This window comes from Nymphaea colorata, chromosome 10 (genome assembly GCF_008831285.2).
Source record: "Nymphaea colorata isolate Beijing-Zhang1983 chromosome 10, ASM883128v2, whole genome shotgun sequence".
Classification (NCBI taxonomy): domain Eukaryota; kingdom Viridiplantae; phylum Streptophyta; class Magnoliopsida; order Nymphaeales; family Nymphaeaceae; genus Nymphaea; species Nymphaea colorata.
In genome coordinates this window covers 18,561,298-18,579,176 of record NC_045147.1, presented here as the reverse complement: position 1 = coordinate 18,579,176, position 17,879 = coordinate 18,561,298, and the positions used below count along the sequence as shown (strand labels likewise).

General features: G+C 38.8%; 1 protein-coding gene and 1 non-coding gene across 3 annotated transcripts; one reads left to right on the top strand and one right to left on the bottom strand.

Moving 5' to 3' along the window:
- The first annotated feature begins 76 nt into the window (after positions 1-76).
- On the top strand, positions 77-149 carry TRNAR-CCU (transfer RNA arginine (anticodon CCU)). Its single transcript has one exon. It is a non-coding gene; the product is annotated as a tRNA-Arg (tRNA).
- A 5,163-nt stretch (positions 150-5,312) lies between these two features.
- On the bottom strand, positions 5,313-11,533 carry LOC116263377 (uncharacterized). Of its 2 annotated transcripts, none has more exons than XM_031643095.2 (9): positions 11,303-11,532; positions 10,921-10,987; positions 10,782-10,835; positions 9,221-9,557; positions 8,871-9,000; positions 7,439-7,514; positions 7,261-7,335; positions 6,811-6,888; positions 5,313-5,850 (listed from the first exon to the last, which is right to left on the bottom strand). In XM_031643095.2, the coding sequence occupies exons 4-9, from the start codon at positions 9,504-9,506 to the stop codon at positions 5,710-5,712; spliced, it is 786 nt and encodes a 261-aa protein (XP_031498955.1). In that variant the 5' UTR covers positions 9,507-9,557; positions 10,782-10,835; positions 10,921-10,987; positions 11,303-11,532; the 3' UTR covers positions 5,313-5,709. The 2 variants fall into 2 exon arrangements, with proteins under 2 accessions (XP_031498955.1, XP_049936270.1); XM_050080313.1 differs by lacking the exon at positions 5,313-5,850 and adding an exon at positions 5,877-6,586 and having other exon boundaries at positions 11,303-11,533.
- Positions 11,534-17,879: the final 6,346 nt, after the last annotated feature.

Sequence of the window (17,879 nt, the reverse complement as noted above, 5' to 3'; positions counted from 1 at the left end):
GATCTTAATCTGTGGCTTGGTTGAACTCGTGATTATAGGTTTTTTTTATTTTGACGAGAAGTCCCTTTCAACCAAAGCGCCTGTAGCTCAGTGGATAGAGCGTCTGTTTCCTAAGCAGAAAGTCGTAGGTTCGACCCCTACCTGGCGCGTTACCCCTTTCTTTTCTTTTCTTTTCTTGAAAAGGAAAGGAGGGAAACGTGTTAAGTTTATTGAACATCGATATAAACTTTTGAGGTAGGGAAGAGAAGTCGCAATTATGAAAAATATTCCTGAAAAATATTCAGGGTAGCTGTTAGTTATAGGTCTGAAGGGGAAAGCCTCTTACCACCTCATCCAATTGCAAAACTTCCAAATTTAGCGAAACCCTATGGTTTATTCCTTATTATATTGCATAACGCAACTATAAGATCCGGCCATTTATACACCTGCCAATTGGGAGTAGGTTTATTATAAACATCCTGAATTATTATACGTATGTAGGACAAAGGGTTTTCACGTACAATGAATTTGAATTTTCACATACTGTAGACATATTCACAATGATGAAAGTGAGTAAAAGAAAATGAGCTTTAAGCTTGAGCTTGCAGAATATGAATATTCATTTTAAGCTATTTAACACCAAAAATTTCTCAGTGCACACTGAGTTAGAAAATTCAAAACCTAATCTCCTTCTTAAATCACAAAAGTGTTGAATTTGTAAAAAGGATATTTCGCCAAGTTCCTCTTACACCGGTGGACTGGAGAGAGATGTTTCTTCTTGAATAGCATATTAAGTTCAGCCCCCTTACCTTCTCGAAGGCATAAATTTATATTCACTAATCACGTCAAGACTTGGCCCTTCCAACTTGGAATATAATAATGAGAGTAGCTTTAAACTTGGGGAATATCTTCCACAGGTATTTATCCAAATCATATCTATTCAATGTTCACTGATTCTTTGTTCTTGGCAAAAAACTACAACGAACAAGGAGTCATATCACCTGAAACAAAATTCGACTAGATACACTGGCATTCTCAGTTGGATGCCTTGGGGTGAAACCTGTTTCATCGTCGATGATCGTTGGACTTTCGAGAGACGATCGAGATCAGAGACTGGAGAAACTAATCTCTCAGACAATGCGGTGATCGGAAAGCATTAACAGACGGGATTTTTGTCAATCAAACACAGAAAATATTCGATAGTGTTGGTCATCAGAGGTAGATCTAAAGTTACTAAATTTCCTTCTCATAAAACCATATCATCATTCCAACTGGTAACAGATACATACACACATATACATATGATCGCTAGTGCAAAATAAAGGGGTCTCTTCTAGCAGTCAAGTTTAGGCTCAGACTTAACCCCTTATGCTCCACTTTAGTCGGCCATCACACATCTAAAGCTCGATTCCTCTAACCTAAAACATTTTTTTCCTGCTCTACTGCATCATGCTTCTTCTCATAATAATGAATCGCCGCGGCGCTGGAAAGCACGGCCAGGGTGAGCGCTTGGGCGTGCATCCTGCAAGGAAAGAAAAAGACTATCTGATATACAGCCAAACAATGAGAACCAAAGAGGAAGAAGAGTAAAAGAAAATACGAACAGAAAATCAAGCCCGAGAAGTTCTATGCTTGAGAGGAGAAAGACAATAAAAGAGAGAGAACGGGAAAAGGCACCTTGCATGGATGAGGCGGAGGCTGGGTTTAAGGGACGACTTCATGCCCGTGTAGACAAGAGAGCCACCAACAGCCGCTGCCCACAATGAGCCTGTGTTCAATTCAAAAGCATAATCAGAACCACGGGCGCTTTCTCATTTTTTGCATGTATCACCATGATGCCAACAAATTCTCTTAATCATTCTTGGCGAGAAATGAAGCATTGGTTTTTCCTTACCAATGCTAGCGAGCTTGTTCTTTGAGACCCAATCACGAACAGACTCCATTCTTTCTTCTTTGAGAAAGGAAAACAGATGAAAAGGATGAACACTAACACGAGAGAAGGCTCAGATACACGCTCTTTGCGCTTGTGGGTATGGAAGGAAAGCCTGTGGGTGATATTTATAAAGGCGTTTGGGTCTGTGGTGCATCATTGGTGCCCCTGGTTTCTCTGTAAAACCTTGGACCCGCCCTTTGTTTACCGTGGGATAAAGAACAAAGCCATTGAATCCGGTGGCATTAGAGAGAGAGCGGGCGCTCGTTTCTCGGGGAGAGACTAGAGAGGGGGCTCCGTTATCTGTGTGCTGCTAGAGACTTTGAGGTGCCCCGTACATGAGCCATGTGGAGAGAAGAAACGACTCAGTGAAAAATTACTTTCTTCATTTTTTTAGTATGGGAAAAGGAAATTTGCAGAATCGGAGCACACATTCGTCATGAATCAACGATCACCTGGTCAGAGAGAGAGAGAGAAGAACGGGTAGGGACTAGGGAGAACAAGGAAGGCTTTCTCCATGTTTGACCTCCTGGTCGACAAGGACAGTTTGGTTGTTGAACGGGGAGCTCATCGGACATGAGTTGAACTTTGTCAGATCAGAACTAGAGCTTGAAAAAATACGTTCTAAATTGAGTTATGAATCTTATGATCCAAATAACACTCGGCAGGCAGAGTTCGGATCATAATGTGGAATAACATGTTCTAGTGTTTGGTCGATCCGGTGAGAAAACTGATAGGACGTGGTGCTTAAAGCTGGAAATACGTTGGAACTGTAGGAAGCTGGAAAAGAGAAGATCTAGAAATTCGATTCAACTTCAGGATAAAGTTTGTTTAATCAAATTTAAATCTGAAAACTAAGAGACTAATTTGAGTATATTTTATTTGCAGCGCCAATTTCTTCAACGACCGCCGCTTGCCTTGCATAGTTTTGACCGACGTCCAACATTGGACTCCGTCAGGTCAGGTGGACTTGTTGGACCTCCTCCTCCTTCTTCTTCCTTAAAACGTATCTGCTAATACTAAGAACTCTGATTTTTGCTAAACAAGGTGCGGTAATTGACGATTCTCTCTCTTTCTGTTTACTATTATTCAATTCAGATGTTAAAAATAAGCGACTTATTTTCTCGATGAAGTTCTTTTATTCAGTTGATCTTTACTAGATCATGCTACGTGTGCATTCCGTCCACCGGACTCATTATTAAGTCTATTAAAAATGGGTGTTCCACCTATAAACCAGTACGCATCATTGAACGCCAAATTGATTCGACTACTTTTTTAAACTTTTTCTCCGGACTGAAACGAAAGATGGATCTTATAATATTAAGCGTCATGTTTTGTTTTTTTGAAAATAGTTTAGTAACAAATTTTAAAATAAAATGCACGAAATTTCAGCAACTCCACCGCCGTAACGGATAAGAAACGAAAACAGTGTGAAAGGCCAAACTGACATGACAACACCGTTTCATCCTCATTAATTGATGATCTGAAATAAACAAAGAAAAAAAATTTAATGAAGATGCGTCATTAAACAAATTACAGAAAAATATTAATGCACCATTAAAAAACCTGGTTCAACTGGTGCAGAAATGGAGGGGATAATGTGTCCACCGACCTTTGCACGCATTACGCTCCCCAGAGAGAACTGCAGGGTCGAGAGCACGGTCTTGTTCATTTCACAGCGCCTGCGTCCATTACTAGAAAGTCGTTTCCTTCATTGGCTTTGTGCAAGGACACGACTACTCCGGAACTCGAACGACAGCCACCCGTGGCGGCGATCCTCCTTCGTAGTGACACTCTGCCGTGGCCTTCCTTTGGATCTCTACAGTATAAGACACTTCAATCTTTCTTGGATTAATGACTCTTGCATGATCTTGAAGTTTCCTTCTTAAATTAAATTTAATGATCATACATCGAACTTGCCCGAGGGAGTTAATTTTCATTTTGAATTTAGTTTGGGGCGTCGACCATCTGTGGAGGGCGAACATGGACGAAGAGAACTAAAGAAGGCGAAGGCTCGATGAGGTCTGCTTTGGAAAAAGAGAAAAAGAAATGAATGGGGGCGGAGAAGATGGAAATGTTCAAATGGAAAGTCTTTTGGCTCCTAGATTTAGATGGTAAAAGGCAGAGATGGGGGAAGAATATCGGCTCATCTTTTCAAAAGAGGTATGATTGGTGGGTTTTCGAGAGCAAGGGTGGTGCAGCAGAAATCGGGCACCCTCAGACTCGCCGCCCACAGGAGATACTCAATTCCCATGGATTCCCCCGAAAAGAAAGGGACTTGAAGGTCTGGTGTTTACTGCGTAGTAAGTGGAGCCGTCGTTTACATCTCCGGTGGGTGGAGGCGTTCTCCTTGTTCCCGTCCGTTTCTGTATCGGGCCATTCATGGCCGTCAGTCTCTGACACGGAGGTTGTTACCACAGCTGCTGACCATGGAACAGTTAGCAGTGGCTTTCAATTCTTTCCGTCTGTTCATATTCTCCTTCAATTGAGTTTAACCAAATCAAACCCTCAAGGAAACGAATAAATTAATGGTTACCAGTAATGGCACCAACCATCGAATTAACACCTCGATTTTTTTTCTTTCAGAAGCTGCCGTAGCTATAAATTGCTTTCTCTCCTCTTCCTTATGTTCTCCTCCACCGCTAGAAGTATACCAAATCAAATGGACGGAAATGGGAGCCCAATGTTTTTGAGGAAAGAACAATAAAATCAGGCAGATAGTCAAAAGTACTAGTGGTCATAACCACGTCTGCGCATCTGTTGCATTTTAGGAATCATTTGCTACTGAACTTCTCCGGGCAAGCACAGCCATTTGTCCGGCAATCTGCTATTCAAAGAAAGAGTCACCGTCATCCACCATCCTTGGTACTGTCATACTAGGTAGATCAACGTAGTGCACGGTTACGTCATGAACTAGCTAGAACAGCACTCCATGTGCCCTCCTTTTTAAGTGGACGTGCCGAAGGATCCGGTATGACCCGATCCCAACCCGTATCGGATCTGGCAGAGTCTAGATTTAGTAATGGAGGAGAATAGCTTTTTAAAATAGTCAAGTCCAAGTACAGGATCCGATAAATCTGTAGAGGTAGGACATATCACATATAATTGATCGGAACCAGGGTCTGACCAGAGCCCAAAATCTAGAACAAAATCTAAAAGGCAAGGAAAATAAAGGGCCGTAGACTCTTTCCTGGCAGTGGATTGTTAACCTCTCCCACACCCAGAAAATTGCAAGGTTCCTCAAGGCTCAAACAAGCCACTTCATTACTCTCGACTGGGAAATCACAAACCAGCCTCACAAACTTCTCAAGGAAGGGGAGCAAAGATTGCTGTCTGCGAAGCTTCTCTGCCAGAGAAGCGTAAACTTCAACCAAGTGGACAGTAACTAAAAAACCAACGTACTTAATGAAAGAAATCAAAATAATTTATTTAGTAATTTGTTTCTTAACATTAACAGCGATAACATGGAGTTGTATCTTGAGAATGGAGCCTTAATATATTGCAGGTGACGTCCTTAGCTTCCCTGACCTCAAAGATTATTTCCCAAGATCAGCAAACGTAAATTGCTCCTTTAAGAAATTTCTCAGTAGGATAGTAGTTCACCTACTCAGTCAGTTGACATGATACCGCCACAGAAATTTCAGATTGAGCGGGAAGGTAAGTATCACCACTAACTGGTGGAATTTCACAGCTTCTGTACAACGGGTTCCTCGCATCGATTTGAAAGTTAAAAGCAAGAGTTAAGATACACACTGTTAGGAAATGACACTATTACACGAAGATTTCACGGGCGGACGACCTCAGTCCAGTTCATCAGAAGAGACAGCCTCCTCTTGTAGTTCAAATGCATCAATTTCAGCAAAATGGGCCTTCCGTTCTTCAACAAAGTCCTCCGGTAGAGAAGAGTGTTTTGGAATTTCAGGCATTGAATGTCTTCGCTTCTGAATATATTACAACTAGAAGGATCAATAATGCAGTGACCATACAAGGGATTAACTGACATCCAGCACTAAAAAAATGATAGAAACAAAGGGAATAGGGAAAGATACAAAATTATGCACTAACTGCATTTAAGAATCTTAGGAGAACAAACAGCAAACAGTGAATCCCATTGCTATCTTAATTTGATATTTGAAAGCAATCAAAGAGCACCAAAGTCGCCAATGATAGTAACTGTCCTGAACAGAAAGTTAATTGCTCCTGGCAATTCTTCGTTTCAGCATTCAAAAAAGAAATCAGATGGTTTATCTAAAGCCAATAAGGGTCTAGGATACATTGCTCAGAGTTGCCATGGAAGGCATCGTTAGAGAGAACCAGAAAACCACCCTAATCAGTATAGTCCAGCAAGCGTAATGCAGATGATGCTTTTATTCAACAAAATATGAGCATTCCCAGTTCTCAAACATATTAAATGCAGTCTAACCACGGATTTCTCTAATCTCCAAATAGATACGGTAATCTAGCATGCAGACAACTAGCTATCTTCATTGAAAAACTACACCATCAGGACAGGAAGAAAAGTACCTAATGCAACTGATTTATGAATGTCCAAATTTGTTCGATAATTGGATTGTATTTAGACTTAAAGGTAAGCAGTCAACATTCAACTGATTTGCAGTCATTAGAAAGCGACAAGGATCTGCAGCTTTACCAGAAAATTTCAAACACGTTCACCACCTGGGTAAATATGTAGCTAGTCACTAGAAAGTTCAGTGTAAACAAACAAAATTTTCATGCTATTATTGCACATGGTGCAAGGAAATGAAGAATTACTTGCATATGGACCAGCATTAAGCACACATTTGGTCATGCAAATTCAAATATTTGAGGATTGCTTCAGAACATGTATTTAACCATCTTCTAGGAAAATTTACGATCCAACATGCAGAAATACATCATACCTTTTGTTTTACCATGGACAGCACAGACCTGCACATCCTAGATTGCCTATTCTCATTCGATGCTGCCTTCCCATAATTCTGCATGAAACAGTTTGTCAAATAATACCGAACATAATTGGATTGTAAAGGTAAGCAGTCAACATTCAACTGATTTGCAGTAATTAGAAAGTAACAATGGTCTACAGCTTTACCTGAAAAATTCAAACACGTTATCACTACCTGGGTAAGTATGTAGCTAGTCACTAGAAAGTTCAGTATAAACAAACAAAATTTTCATTCTATTATTGCACATGGTTCAAGGAAATGAAGAATTACTTGCATATGGACCAGCATTAAACATGCATTTGGTCATGCAAATTCAAATATTTGAGGATTGCTTCAGAACATGTATTTGACCATCTTCTAGGAAAATTTACAAATTACGATCCAACATGCAGAAATACATCATACCTTTTGTTTTACCATGGGCAGTGCAGACCTGCACATCCTAGATTGCCTATCATGCGATGCTGCCTTCCCATAATGCTGCATGAAACAGTTTGTCAAATAATACCAAACTGAAGGAAATATATGGCTTTTGACTTGGTAGCACACTTTTGCAGATATGGCATATATTACATATACATACCCTTTGCATCATCATACAAGCCGTAGAACTTTCCATCATAGATGAACCAGGTTCACATTGTCCCTCTTTATTACTCCTAAAAACACAACAATACCAGGAAAATGTTGTCCAAAACAAATAACAGACAAACTTTGAGTAGGAGAACTAATAGAAGCACAGTTAGCAGGCAATGAATTTCGCTTTTCTCTTTTCCCCTTTTACTTTAGTAAGACATGGAGACAAAAGCATGGGGCCACAAGAACATCAGAATGGCTTAAATCAATGTGCTATCATCAATTAAAAGTCATTGGGGAAAATTTTCAGTGATAACGAAGAAGATCAGCTGAAAAAAAGAAAAGTGCCATATACAATTAAGACAGCTGTTTGAAAATAACAGGAAATATGAACTTCGGAATGGACACAGATATTCTGAGTCAACTTGAATAGTTAGAGAAAGCAAATGGTTCAACAACAACTAGGACCAAGGAATGAGCAAGCAGCATATATTTGTTTCCAAATGAGAAATATCCAGGCAGATTGAATTTTTTGTTTAAGTGAAACAACAACCTGAGAAAGAGAAAAAAATCTTTCATGGAAGTTCAACGGCGAGAAAAAAAAAATGGAGAAGATTGTCCAATGGCACACATCAAATTTCGGACGGTGCCACTATATTTTCATGTTTGTGCATCTCCGGGAATATCTTTGACAAGCACTTGAATGCATAATAAGCAGTGCGCGCTTGGAGTAAAGTAACCTAATGCACCATACAAAGGTGAGAAGCAACCGTCCAAACGTGTAGTACATACATGATATCCAACTGAAATTAAACCAATATTTACTTGCGATTTTTCCACCTGTACTATCGATCAGATCTTCCAAGTGCTTCCGAGATAAGAAGACACAATTCCCCAATTCAGATTCTAAATGATACACAAAAAATTCTCAAAAAGACTACGAGTAAAATTCGTTTGACATTACATATGCATTCTTCTTCTCTTCCTTCTCTCTAGGAATCTACCATTTCTGAGTCCATTTCTGCAAGCAAATCTAAGTAAATGGAGCACAGTTTGTGGCTGCCATTCTCAATGATCAACAATGAAGAGAGATGGTTCATCTATCTAGAACCCACATCCACCGTGCAACAACCTGACACCGAAACACTCCACTCTAACAGTCCAGTCCCCTTCCTCGGGTCACACAGTTCTCGTGATAGCATGCTAGACTTTGGCATGGTAATTCTGTTTCCACAAAGAATAAATCAACAATTGTGTTGGAACCTCATAATCTTAAGAATTTTATTACCACTCTGTAGCCCAAACCGCAAACTACTAAGTTTCAAGAGTCCTAAAACTTGAGCGTTAGCACTTAGACGAATTAAGAAAAACAGCAGCAATGTACTTCAACAAATTGTAAAGGCAAAGAAATGCACATAAAACAAAAGAAGTATGCTAACCTAAGCTGATTATCGCCGTCCTTGACACCAGGTGGACAACTCAAGGAATCCATCACCGACAACCTCTGCAGATCCACACATCGCCTCTTGTACACCTGTTCACTGTAAGAAACCTCGGACGCCAAAATTCCTAAACAAAAGCAAGAAATAGCATACTATTGAAGCATACAAACCAGAGGAAAAAGCAATTGAAACATGAAACATTAATGCTCAAGAACACAATGAGAGACCCATTTGCTAGTATATACTTGCAATCAACAAACCCCTGTTCTCTAAATGAATGAGATCTGGAGATATCCACAAAGCAGGGAAAGAAAAGGGAAAGGACAAGATAGAGAGTATGGTACTACCTGGGGACGCAAAGGAGGAGGAAGAGAAAGCTGGTGATTGATTCTCCTTTTGTCGTTCCTCATCTTTCGAACGGTGACCGCTGGAACCAGAAGCAACAATCGAACTCTCGAATTGGGGCTTCCCTCCAGAGACTAGCCCTCTCTTTTTGCTGGTGGTGGCTGTGATGCCAGTGGAGGCGGCAACGCAACTCAGCGGTGGTGCGGGTGGTGGAGTGGTGGTTTGGCAATTGGTGGTATCAGAGAGGGGCTTCCGTTTGAGTTGTCTTCCCTTTCTAAGTTCCATCATCCTCTTCCTCCATTAGCTCCTCCTCTACCTGCTCCTCCTCCTCCTTGCTCTCTAAATACAGCGGGAAACAAACACGAAGATGGAGAAAAAGGAATTTAGATTTAAAATTCGGGTACAGGTCGGCCCTGAATCGAGTCTATGTGGTGATGGACAAACTTAAGGCCCTGTTTGGTGACAGGAAAAAATTTAACGTGGTAAATTTACCATGGAAAAGAATGCTGAAAAAAAATACAGGATGAAATTTTTTCCTCTTCCAATCTGAGGCCCTGTTTGATGACAGGGTAGGTTTTTGCATGGTAAAATTAACTGTGTTTAGTGCACAGGGTAAAATATATGAGACTTTTTTCCTGACCATTAGAAGTTGTTTTTTTTGTCTCCTTTTTTTTTTGTCTCCTCCAATTTCACGTGGGTACAAATTGGAAGATGATCTTTAAAAACAACAAATTGGTTAAACAACAATCCAATCCGGTTAAAACATGAAAGCTACAACACCTCTTCGATGGTAATGTTTTCGACAATATTTCTTCACAACTACATTTTTCAATATGAAAAATCTTGCATAAAAAAAGTTGTTAAGCGAACTGCTAAAAAAAATTATCGATGCTATCACATGCACATGGAACCATGGGTTGACAAATAGGAGAGAAGAAGGTGTTAAATGATCTCTTTGAATTAAACTGAAACAGGGAAAAGCAGGCATGAACCACCGGCTAACAGTTTTTCCATATACTAGTCCTATACCACCATCATTTGGTTGTCAGTGCGTCGTATAGCAACTACAGAGGCAACTCATAAGCATAAAATGTAGTGATCAAATCTCAGTTTGTACAGTTAAAGATGGAAGCTCAACATGGAAAAACACCCATCATACACTGCAGTCATCACTCCATTTCAGTGGGAAAGCAAAACATCAGGACAGCCCCAACATGCAGATTACAAGAATGCTAAGTTTTGGCACCTAAACAAGGACATATGCCCACCATTTCAGAGGGCGTCTAGGGTGATGTGAGTTTGCAGATGATCTGCCATGACAACTTGCTAAATGCACACGAACTAGTTGGCTCAATTTCACCCAGAAGAACGCTGAAACTCTTAAGCTCAATGAAATTCACATGGTAAAGTAAAGCAGTGCCAAGTTTGCTTTCACACAGAATTGACACCTCTGAGAATGAACGCAGAAAAACTTGCAAACCAAAGCATTAATTTAACAGATAATATCTTAATATGAATAGAGGATAATAGAAGTGAAAAAAAAGGGAATCGTGAGAGACATACCTGCAGCCAAGAGGGATAAACCCAAATTTCCTGTTGAAGATGGTGCCTGAAGGCCTGCGTGTGAAGAGAGAGTAGAGAGAGATGGGTTATCGAGAGAACGTGCTTGTGAGAGAGCGAGAGAGAGACGCATAGGGCTCACCTTGAAAGCACAACTGATTCTCTTCGCCAAGTGACCTTTTTCCAAATTGGCAGGGGTGTTCACCAAGCTACGGTAAGAGCAAAGATATCGACAGTAGATCAATTTAAAATGCTATTTCAGGATATCGACGAACAAAATAAAAACAAAATCATACTCGAACACCCAAAATCGCTAGTAACAGAAACAAATGCGAACGCCCAAAACTGAACCCCAAAAACGGATGCAACAAAAAATGCGAATAACAGAGAATAAGATACAGACCATATAAAAAATAAATCAAACAGAAAAACACATCAAAATGCACAAATTTAACGCCCAAAACTGAACTCCCAAAAACGCCGAAGGGCTGAAAGATGGAGAAAATAGAAGCGGAAGAGCTAACCTGCTGCGGAGGAGAGAAGGGAGAAGCGGAACTGTTGCTGCCGGAGCTCTGTCATGCGGAGGGTATAAGATCCGAGCAGGACTTGGAGCTGATGCTGGAGGCTAACTGTGGGGAGGGGAGGAGCGCTGCGATGTAACGAGGAGACTTGCGAAGTGGAGGAGAGTTGCGAAGCGCTGTGGAGAAGGGGCACCGCCAAAACAATACATGTGGCATTTAAAATATGAATCTGAGGAGCGTGCGCTAAAGAAAGCGTCGATAAAAATGAAACTGCGGCAAAAAGTTTTCTAGAGAGCGTCGATGACATTTTTGTTTTTCAGGAGAAAGAAAAGCAACCAAGTCTAGGATTTTTTTTTCCTAATTTTGTTTTTTTTTAGTTTAAATGCTTGCATTTTGAAATATTTTTAACATTTCAAAACAAACTTATGATAAATTCTTGAGTTTTGAGAAGCTTTCTCACTCTTTCTAATTTTTTTGTTTTCAGAAGCTTCCATTTTCTTTTTATTTTTTTTTTATTAGAAATAGACACCATTGGCTGATTCTTCAGGTTGTTTTTTTAATCATTGGATGGCATCCTAAAACTGCATTGTAGCGGCATATTTAACGTTTTATCACAAAAAATGCCACCTTGGGTGTGTGTTACATGTGGGTGGTGTATAGTCAGGCACACATAAATTGTTCATTAATTTGTATACTGATACCTGTTATAATTTTTACTGGCTGTTTCTTAAAAATTGTACTTCAAAGTATTTGTGTTCTTCATGTACATACTTTAATTTTTGATGCAGATTTATAAGACACTTGCTAAGTATCTATTCTCTGCCAAAGTACCCTGTATAGACTAATATATGATGGCATGATGCACGACCATGATTGAACAAGTTGCATTGCCTTACGTAAATTAAATTCTAAAATTTTGGACATAGAATTCATATATTAAAAAAAAAAGAATTTATGGTGTTTACTTAAAATTTTCATTTAATGCACAGGCGACTAGAATGTCTTTTCATATTTCACCAATCGAGTTTGTCATGAAAAAAGAGATGAGTTGAAGAAAACTTGGTCATAAACAATCTTGAATCTGATTGCATCAAAGTGGCCTTACTTAGATGAAGCTCAAGATGGACGGAGGATTTGCAGCTATATATATTCATATGTGTTTGTACTTAGAACTGGGCATTTCCATTTTTCAATCAAGCCAGACAGATTCAACTAGCAATATTTGAGTTCCAATTCTACATGTTGTTAAATTCATAGTATGTCAAATTTGGACTTGAATTCATATGTAAAAATTGCAAAAGCAAGCCTGAATCCGATTATCAAATGGTTCCGCGCGGCTTTCATTACCAACCTGAGAGTTCATGTTTGCATTCAACTTTGCAACTGAAAATAAATATGAACCGAGGGCTTTCCATGTTTGAAGACATTATGTTGAGGTCGCCTTAATTGAAAGTGATAATTACGTTATCAAAATTTTGAAGGTCCCCAAAGAGATATTACAAACTAGAGTATGACTTTCAAAATTTTGAAGGTGCCTGATAAGAACCCGGGCTCGGGCCCACTTGACACACACTGGAAATTAAATTATAAAAGTATATTTTAATATAAAAATAATATATAAATATTAATAATCGTAATAAAATATTATAATTATATATATAATAATAATAATAAATATTTTAGAAAAACAGTTATTGAGCCCACCCGGGCCTGCCCCATAACATTTCGGGCTGGCTTGATGCCCTTTTTTTCCAGCCTGGGCCGAGTCGGGTCGGGTACCTGCCGGTGGTCCGGTCTGGTACCTAGCCTTAGCCATAATCACTACCCAAGCGACGCGCACAGAGACAAACACAAACAGCTTACTGTCGCCATTGAGTTGCATATAGCAACTGCTACAATGTCCACGCAAGAAACCACCTCAGGGCATAGAACCTTTAGAGCTGCTTTAATGGCGTCAACCAGATCCAATCCCCTCAACGAGTTCATGTTTGGACCTACATTCTTTTTGGTTTGGATAGTTGCGGAGTCAGAACCTGGTTATATGCAGAAAACTTTTTAAAACTTTATGTAAAGACAAAATTGTAAATGAAAAAAAAAAAATCAAACAAAACATACTTTTAATAAATTATCAAAATGTCCTCCCTTTCTTTCCTTTCCTGCACATTGTCTGCCAAGGTCTGCTCGGTGCACGTAATTTTTTGTGTGCCAAGTAGTCCAAGAGCACCGGTGCGTCACATCCCTGAGTCCCACCAAGCGACGGTGGTGAGAGAACTCATTATGAAGTATGAACCATAAGAAATCTTGTGATCATAATCCGAACGAACAAGGTAATAAAAGAGAAACATAATCGGATGACTTTCTGTCAATTTAGAAGAATGCTTTTCCTTACTGCAGCTGTTCATAATGCACACAAAATATGCGACAAGATACTGTTCATTAACGAAGCAGCAGTCATGAAAGTTCAGGCGAGCAAGAGAGGCACCCATCTTCCTACGTTCGGACAAACGACCCGATGGTGGTGAGAGCAAGAGGACACGAAGTGGAGTAGAACTTAGACGTGATTTGTGCTTGTGCGATGGATTGCTAGCCACATAGAGCAAAGAAGAAGAAGAAGAGGAAAGAAGAAGAAAGAAGAAAGAAGAAAGAAGAAAGAGGATGACGAGGAACGAGACATTTCAGGGTTGCCAAAGTGTTAATTAGTACGCGATGGAACATTACATATTTTGACTTCATGAAAATGGTAGTCCCTTCTGTATCTTTTTTTCTGCACAAAAGAGAAAAAAGAAGATACATATCATTGAAGTCGGCAAGTGAAACCTTTTCTTCTCGTGTAGCCCAATCCAGTTTTCTTCTCGAACGACTTCATTAACAGGACTTCGACAAAGAATGATTTTTTTTCCATTCCCGCCTGGCTCATGAACGTTGAAACAAATGTACAACTGCCACTTTTCATTGGAAGGGTTAGCACTATGAGTGAGTTTCAGTATTAAGAACCATTCAAGAAAATTGCAATGATCATCAAACATGATTCCACCTGAGAGCACACTTCTTGGATATAATTCTAACATGCCTCACTTTGGCTGACAATTACCCAAAGGGTCATCCGGTTAAATCCTGTCATCTTGGGTAGATGTTTGAAAATTTACGCTTTTGAATAGAAATTTTGCTTTCCCTTTAATGAAAGAGAAGTGCTGCATCTTATATTTAAATAATGTTTAGGGATATCAATATATCCAATTTGAATATCAGCCAAAACCTTTCTGAAAAAATGGGATATGGAAAAAAATTTTAATTATTTGATTTTTTTTAAAAATGAGATATAGAAAAAAATTTAATATTTGATTAAGAAATAAGATCATATTTCGATTTAAGAAATAACATCTGATCGGATTCAGATTCAAATATACATAAACATCCGAATTTAGTTGTAAATAAATATCTTACAAATGGTTCTTACGTCAAACTTGCGTCAAATTTGGTTCAAAATTTGGATTCAGGTACTAATGTAAAAAATGGACTCGGATCATATTCGAATTGTGAAATCAGATTTCAGGTTCAAACTCATGCATGACTTTTCTTTGTTCATTTTCAAATCCGAATAATTAAGTAGCCGAAAAAAACAGACACTACTATTAAGGGTACATTCCACTCAAATCCTATCTAGTAGTGTTTTCACGAAAGAAAGAGGTAACCACTAACCACAAAAAGAAGCCCCGTGGAATGTATGGTATTGAAGAAATACGCCTTCACAATTTCCTGGCCAGCGATTCGTCAACTAGAACATGATACAGTTACAAAGAACGTGATAGGAGTTCAAAAATGAGCAAAAGCTAAACTTTTGATCCCATTTTTCAACCACCAGCCGGCCGGAAAAGATTCTTCTTCTCTTACACGAGGAAATCATACCATGTTGGAAAAAACTTTTCCACTCTTCTTGCATCATCAAACTCAAAGGCTAGTATTTCCGCCCTCAGGTCTTCTATGTTTGGCTTTGGTTTGTGCAATAAGTTTGATAGGTACTTAAAAAAAATCAAATGCATAATTCATTTTCTATCAACCACTGGCTCAACCAGCTAAGTCAAACTCTTAAGAGTCATTTGGGAGTAAGAATACTTTGTAAGTATCCCATGAATCTGCTTCAAAGATTAAGTCAGATTCATCAAACATTAATGCTAGTGTTTCATGAATCTACCCCACCATTTGGGTGGGTTCATGATAAACTTATACTCATTTGACAACAATAACAAACTGTATTGTCATATAAATCTGCCTCAAACATTGAGGTAAATTCATACAATACAATGTTATCATGGTCCATGAATTGTTCACAATCATTAGAGTAAATTTATGTAACAGAAACAATTTGATAGTAACAATTTGATACCGTTGCCAAACATGCTCTTAATGCTTGACATTTCCTTTATTTTTAGTATGTATAAAATAATTTCCAGTTGTTGTAGTGCTAGAAATTTATATATATCACGATTTTTTGTAAAACAATATTGGTGCGTACACTCTATTTCTGGTCACCATCAACCAAAACAACTTGCAGTAGTTTGTGAGATTTGTGTATACTTTTGTACGGGCTCAAGATTGTTCTACATATGAATTATCAAATGGAGTTATATATATATATATATATATATTTCAAATATTCAGGTCCAACTGCAGGGTTCGATTAGTTTGAGGAGCTAAGGCATTAATATAGAGCTAGCTACATAAACTTGATCCAGACCAATGCTTCAATTGATCATTATCAGCAAAAAAAAAAAAACTACAGATGATACTTCATTGGATATGACTCATATCTGCTTTAAATATATCTTGTTAATCGGTCTTTCAGTATGGGTTTAATTCCTTACGGCAGATTCGATCAGATCTGAATAAAGAAGACAAGGTATCCTATTGTAATCCATTAAATCATTGAAATGTTTACTGTAACCACGATCGTGTGCTTCAGATCCAAAATTCAGCACCAACGTGTATAGAATTGATACACGGATCTGATTCATTCTGAGAACAGGGAACTAACATTCGGAAGGGCCCCCAAAATAGAAATTGTCTGTATTTGTAACCATGCTGAGATGCTTAATCAAGCCCATGACATATCCTTTTCGGTTCAACTTTTATGTTCTGGGAACCTTGTTTTTGCTTAATGAATGTTTCATGCGCAGATTGGCACAATTATAACTAAGATCGCATTATTGGCATCAACAGACAAAAGGCTCCAACTGCTAAAAAGCAGAAATCAACATGCTTATCATTTACGTCATCCAACCATGTTTAGTGATTTCCCTCACCTTCAAAGTAGGTCATCACTAGTGAATCTGCAAAGTTAACATTGAAGAGTTCCTGATCAGAGTGAAGAAGGCCCTCCCTCTTCAAGAGCTTTCTGTAATATGCATTATCAAAGGCAGGCTGTAGGAGTTGTGACAACTAGGTGTGCCAAAAAATAAAAAATTATTGAAGGATGCAGTGGGCTGAGTGAAGCTGAAAGAGGGTGGAGGAGGATCGGTATTGGCTATAACTGAGTCTCTCCTCAGCACTGTATGTTTTGGTCGCCCGGTGTTATTATGCAGCAAGACGAGTTAGCAAAGTTGTTAAAAATTAAAGAAGAATGTGAATAATTGATGATAATTGCTTTCTTTTTTTTTTTCAATTAGCAACTTAGCAGAGGTGCGAGATTATATGTATATGCGTGAAAAATACGTCTCAATAATTTGATTTTAAATCTGGTTTAAACCTGAAGCCTGTAACAACACTTCAGCTTATGTCACAAGATAAGTTGTTCCTAATAATCTCGATCTGCAGACTGCAGTCTCTGCTGCTATGTTATATGGACTCTTCAAAAAAGGGGTCGCACCCTATCGACACGATGCTGATGTTGATGGAAATCCGACACGCACACCAACAGCATCTTTTTACAATAAAAGTAAAAAGAAAGAATAGATCAAGCTAAAATTATATATATTATGAATATATATATATATATATATATATATATATATATATATATATATATATAGTAAACACATTATATATATAGACACTCGCCGCACCCTCGCATTCAAATTTTTTGAGATACGTCATACTGGTACCCGCACCCGCACCACGCACTCAAGTGACATTTATGTTACATGGACTCTTCAAAAAAGGGTCGTCGACACGATGCTGATGTTGATGGAAATCCTACACGCACACCAACAGTGATGGTTGTTGTAGTTATATACATGAAATGGACGAGATGGTCAAAGGAGAAGAGAAGATCCATGAGACTTTCATGGAAAAAAAATTGGGCAAAAGAACAAACCGCCATTAATATACTGAACAGGATGGAAATATTAATTTTATATTGGAAAGCAGGGGAGCGATGGGAATGGGTTGGGTGAGTGAAACCTTGAAAATTAGCCTAAAATTAAGGCCATGCAGTTGTCCCTGCTCTCTAGTAGTATGAGAGTAGACTTTGGCCTAAAATGATTGGGGGATAGGAGGCCAACAGCTAGCATTTGGTCCCAGTCCATGCTGACGGCTGTCCGACTTTGGCAGTATATATAGGAATGGGAATTTTCTTTGAATTCTT

Bases quoted from the DNA above. Each gene is read 5' to 3' on its own strand.
- LOC116263377 (XM_031643095.2), bottom strand. From the start codon at position 9,506: ATGATGGAACTTAGAAAGGGAAGACAACTCAAACGGAAGCCCCTCTCT. The intron at 7,336-7,438 runs GTATGTATATGT...TGTTTCATGCAG, and splicing joins CTTGTATGATGATGCAAAGG to CATTATGGGAAGGCAGCATC. The intron at 6,889-7,260 runs GTATGATGTATT...TGTTTCATGCAG, and splicing joins TGCCCATGGTAAAACAAAAG to AATTATGGGAAGGCAGCATC.